The sequence below is a fragment of the Notothenia coriiceps genome, unplaced genomic scaffold, assembly GCF_000735185.1.
Source record: "Notothenia coriiceps isolate Sejong01 unplaced genomic scaffold, NC01 NC01_scaffold00029158, whole genome shotgun sequence".
In the NCBI taxonomy this organism is placed as follows: domain Eukaryota; kingdom Metazoa; phylum Chordata; class Actinopteri; order Perciformes; family Nototheniidae; genus Notothenia; species Notothenia coriiceps.
The window spans coordinates 175641-180276 of NW_011361859.1; the positions used below are offsets into that span (position 1 = coordinate 175641).

A 4636-nucleotide genomic window follows, 5' to 3' on the forward strand; every position below is an offset into this window, starting at 1 on the left:
AATGGCCGGTTCTACAGTAGCCAGCTCAGCCTTACTGTCCCCGCTGCCCACTGAGCTCTGTCTGCACTGGCACCCTAATCATTAACCAGATTATGACTTTGTGTCTGCTACATGTTGTAGGGGTCAGCGGAAATTTACTCACAGTATGCAAAAGACTGCTGGCAACTATTTTCAAGTGATTCATGCAGATTGGTTAATGAAGTCTCTTTATCCTGCCATACTCAAATTAGATTGATTCAGGTTTACTAGTTCATTTTGGAATAATAGCTCCAGCATTGGCTTTCAGATCTTTGATCACAAAGCTGGTGAGCAATTTCATTTGAGCTGCACCATAACTATGTATGAGTGCACATTCCTTCCCCATGCACTCAAACATGAGTAGCCAAACAGTGAGAGTGTGGGAGCCCCTGTCTGCAGGGCCACACCGTGCTGGATCGACGCCCTCTAGTGACCACTACAAAAGACAAGCACAATGACAAGCCCACATGTAACCCTGGTCCGCCTATCCAAACACAAAATGGGACACATTATTGGGAAACATATAATAAAAGACTGACTTTGATGACATAATAGACACTTTATTTGTTTTTTTTAATGATTTTTTAAATTTTTATTATTGATATTTATTGCTATATTTCCAGCTGGAGGTCAACTTCATTATTGTTTCTTATGCATACAATGTTTGTAACACCAACTTATTAAGGTTAAATACAAATAATTAAATATGTTAAACTTAATTTTCAATAACTTAAACTTGCCAGCGTTATTTTTAAAGCAGCATTATAAGAAGACAAACATAGTTCAAGCTAAAGTAAGTCCAGCATGGCCTAATGACTGCTTAGCATGGGAAAGGTACCGCTTAGTTATCCATGGCCATTTATAGCCTTAATTACGCGCCTATTTTGTGACCCCTAAGTTCAACGGGCCAATTCCTGTGTAGACCCAAATGCTGACGAACAAAGGTGGAATGTGATGCCCCTTTTCCGTAGACAAGCTACTAAACGTTTCCCATCAATTTCATGGGAAAGTTCAAGCCAAGGAAACTCTTTTAAACGCTCGAGCTGAGTATTGACAGCGTATTGAACCTATTAGTGTACATAACAGACAGCCTGCTAATGAAAAGCGCAGGGGAAAATAGTTGCTATAGCACTTAAAAGTTGGTGTTAGATTTCAAAACCTCAGTAATATAATAACACTGTTGATGTTGTGGAATATTACACTTTAATACGGGTTAAAACTGGTGCTTTAGGACCCAGTTGATCCTTGTGATTGTGGCTGATATTTTCCACGTTGTGAGGGGAGGGGGTGGCCAGGAGGAGGAGGGTGGTTGTCAATCATAGTGAAAGTGGCCGGGGTGGGCAGGCCCCTCTGACACTTTGTACCGTCGGAGGGGGATATTTAACTTGGGACTGAGCACCACTCGCTACAGACACACTCACACACAGTGTGCCTAAGCAAAGAAACGCTCCAGCGCCAAGTCTCTCAGACTCCTGAAGTAGGAGCGACTCAGTAGGAGCTTCTGTAGTTATCAAAGGAGGAGAGACGCTCCCTCAGGAATTGACCGCTTGCATCGACCGGGCAAAAAGGCTCCAGGTTTTTTGGACTGTCTCGTTATGCAGCGATTTTGGGATCTGGAGCTTTTCTGAAGGGATTCAGCAATGCCACAGTGAAAGGAACTCTGAACTCACAACGTGTACTGGCTTTCTGCAGTTTGCATTTGATATGCACTGACACGCTGCTTTTTTCAGCGTCTCTTTTTCTGTGGGAATACACCAGACTGTTATGTTAGTAACTGCTCTGCGATTTGGAACATCCTCTGGAAAGATACTTGGCTGTTATTTCATAAATTGAGATTGCATCCCACTGCTGCGCATTTTTCTCCAAGTGTTTGGACATTTTCAGAGAGGTGCACAGATCCACGGCTGGAATACCACAGGGCTGCACACAGCGTTTCCTCAGTGTATGGATTGTGCGCGCTGGGACCTTGTCAAACCTGAGAGCGTCAGGCGACGTTAAGAGAAGCCACGTTTATAAAAGCCGTGCGTAAAAATAACATTGGCCAAGGCAGCCCTCATTGCCGGGTGCGTGACATTTAAAACTCGGTGAAGTACTCTTTTGTGCGACCCTTCTCTCCCGGGACGCTGCGGATCTATTCTGCCTCTTTAGAAAACACTTCATCCCATGCAGCTCTCGCCTCGGCCGCTGTCATCCAGTGCAGACAGTTCGTCGTGGCTTCGAGTCCCCGGGGTAACCATGACAACCGAAAGAAACCCAAAGTGAATCCAAGGGAGCGGGGTGAGGCTGGAGAGAGCGTGAAAAGAGTTTTCCCCATTTAGATTATTTTTTTGTGTTTAGACTAAACACTTCTTTGCAGAGCTTGGCGCTGCACAGTTGCATCAGCGGGCAAAGTTGAAGGAGCCCTAAAAAGAAAACGCTCCATGTCATTCAAACCCGACGTGGTCTATTAAAAGTATCGCCTTGCCGGTGACTGAACTTCTACTATTTATGACGCCCCTGACTTGTCATTGCAGAAAACACAGTGACCGGGAAAAGATTTGACTTTAATCTACGCGAGAAGAACCGGTGTGTAAAACCAGAGGAATAATGGGCCTCTCACACACGCTGCTCGTGTACGTGCTGGTGTGCGTCCACCTTGGAGTTTCACAGCATTTCCTTCGCCTCCGTCCATCGCCCAGTGATCACCTCCCAGTGCCCGACCTCAAAGAGGACCCCGACCCGGAGTATGACCCCCGGGAGCAGGACTTGGTGGAGAGGACTCTGCGGAAAAAGCTCGGCAGTAACTTTGACTCCAACTTCATGTCGATAACCTCGCCCATGGTGAACATCTCCACGACAGACATGCAGGGGAAGCTGCCGGGGTCCATGCCTCCCGAGATTAAAAACATTGACCTCACGAGGACCCCCTATGGAAAGAGGGTTAAAGTGGGCAAGAAAGCCCGTAGGAAATTTCTGCAGTGGCTGTGGACCTATACGCACTGCCCAGTGGTGCACACCTGGAAGGATTTGGGCGTGAGGTTCTGGCCACGTTACATCAAGGAGGGAAACTGTTTCTCTGAGCGCTCGTGCTCCTTCCCCGAGGGGATGTCTTGCAAACCCGTCAGGTCAATCAACAAGATTTTCCTCCGGTGGTATTGTCAAGGGTTTCTAAGACAGAAATACTGTACGTGGATACAGGTGCAATACCCAATCATCTCAGAGTGCAAGTGTTCGTGCTGATTCTCTCTAAGGAAGGAGTGGTGGTCGAGGGGGAGTGGACTGGAAATACGGTTTCTATTGCACTGTTAACTCTCTACAGAGGTGGGCACCATAGCAGATCTATTTTTTTATATAGCATTTTAAGTGAAATACCAACATTGTACATATTTAAGAAAAATGCAGCTATTTTTTCTAATTGAACCAGGACCATATTTTATTCTCAACCCTGAAACGTGTTTTTGGGGGGAACACGAGCACTTCATAAGGAAGAGCTTTTTTTGATATTTTTTATGAGACATTGAAGATGCAATGCATATGCTACACTTCTCCAAGAGGTGAACTTTTTTCTTCAACTGAACATTGATGCTGACTGTTATTTCACTGCAATGCTGCCTAGAGTTTTTGTATAATATTAATATCAATAATAATTAAATTGTAAAAAAAAAAGAAAAGTTGAGGTTAAAGATATATATTAAGGCGTGAACTCAGCTTTTTTTGGAATACATAGTATTGTAGAAATAAACAAATCTGTATGTTTTATTTATTATTTTAACGATTGTGAGTATAGAGCATAAGGAAAGAGAATAGCAGAGTATACCAGAAAAAATATGGGAGATGTCTACTTGAATATTTCTAAAAATAAAAAAAAATCAATAAAATCAATAAAAAAGTAAAACATATCGGTGTACATGTTATGTTTACACGTTTTAGCAATAAAGTCTACCTTTTCAACGTGTATTAGTGTCAAGCCATGTTGCTTACAGTGTCTATATCAAGGGGAAGGGGGGCGTGTACACTGTAAAAAAAAATGTCATCTGAACATGTTGTCTTATTTAATCTTAAAAATATTTCCTTGCATGAAAAGTTTGCTGGTGGTTTACACTTGTTTCCAAATGAATTATCTATAAATAAGTGTCATTTCCTTTAGAAAAACGAGTGAAACAAGTGAAAATTAGCCACATTTGATGAGAAATTTCGTTCAAGACTGACATTTTTTGCAGTGTCCGGGCTCCGAAGTGGAGTGGAGTTACTAACTGCACAGTAAGTCCGAGCTTCAGTGACTCTGTGTGGACTGCCTGACGCTCCACGCCGTCACAGTGATTTTAGAAAGAGCTGATTTACTACGCTGTGTAATGCGCAACACATACCTCAAGCGCCTCCACAGAACTGGCATTCATTTGTCTCAGCCAGAGAGAGAGAGAGAGAGAGAGAGAGAGAGAGAGAGGGGAGGCCACACATTCATCTCCCCCCTGTCTACGCACATGCTCGTTTCAGGGCTCCGAGGTGTTAACATAATGGGTAAAATATGATTCAGACATTTCAAACAGTGTCAGATGATGAAATGGCGAGCGTGTATGCAAGAGCCAGGGGCGTCTGGGGTCTGTGCTTTTCACTCTGGAAGCTCCACACAAGTTCCACT

At 43.7% G+C, this 4636-nt stretch overlaps 1 protein-coding gene across 1 annotated transcript; it reads left to right on the plus strand.

Moving 5' to 3' along the window:
- Positions 1-1425: 1425 nt before the first annotated feature.
- nog2 (noggin 2) lies at positions 1426-3929 on the plus strand. The gene is made up of 2 exons (XM_010786396.1): positions 1426-2295; positions 2532-3929. Exon 2 carries the CDS (start codon positions 2605-2607, stop codon positions 3235-3237), a length of 633 nt encoding a protein of 210 aa, XP_010784698.1. The 5' UTR covers positions 1426-2295; positions 2532-2604; the 3' UTR covers positions 3238-3929.
- The last annotated feature ends 707 nt before the right edge of the window (positions 3930-4636 follow it).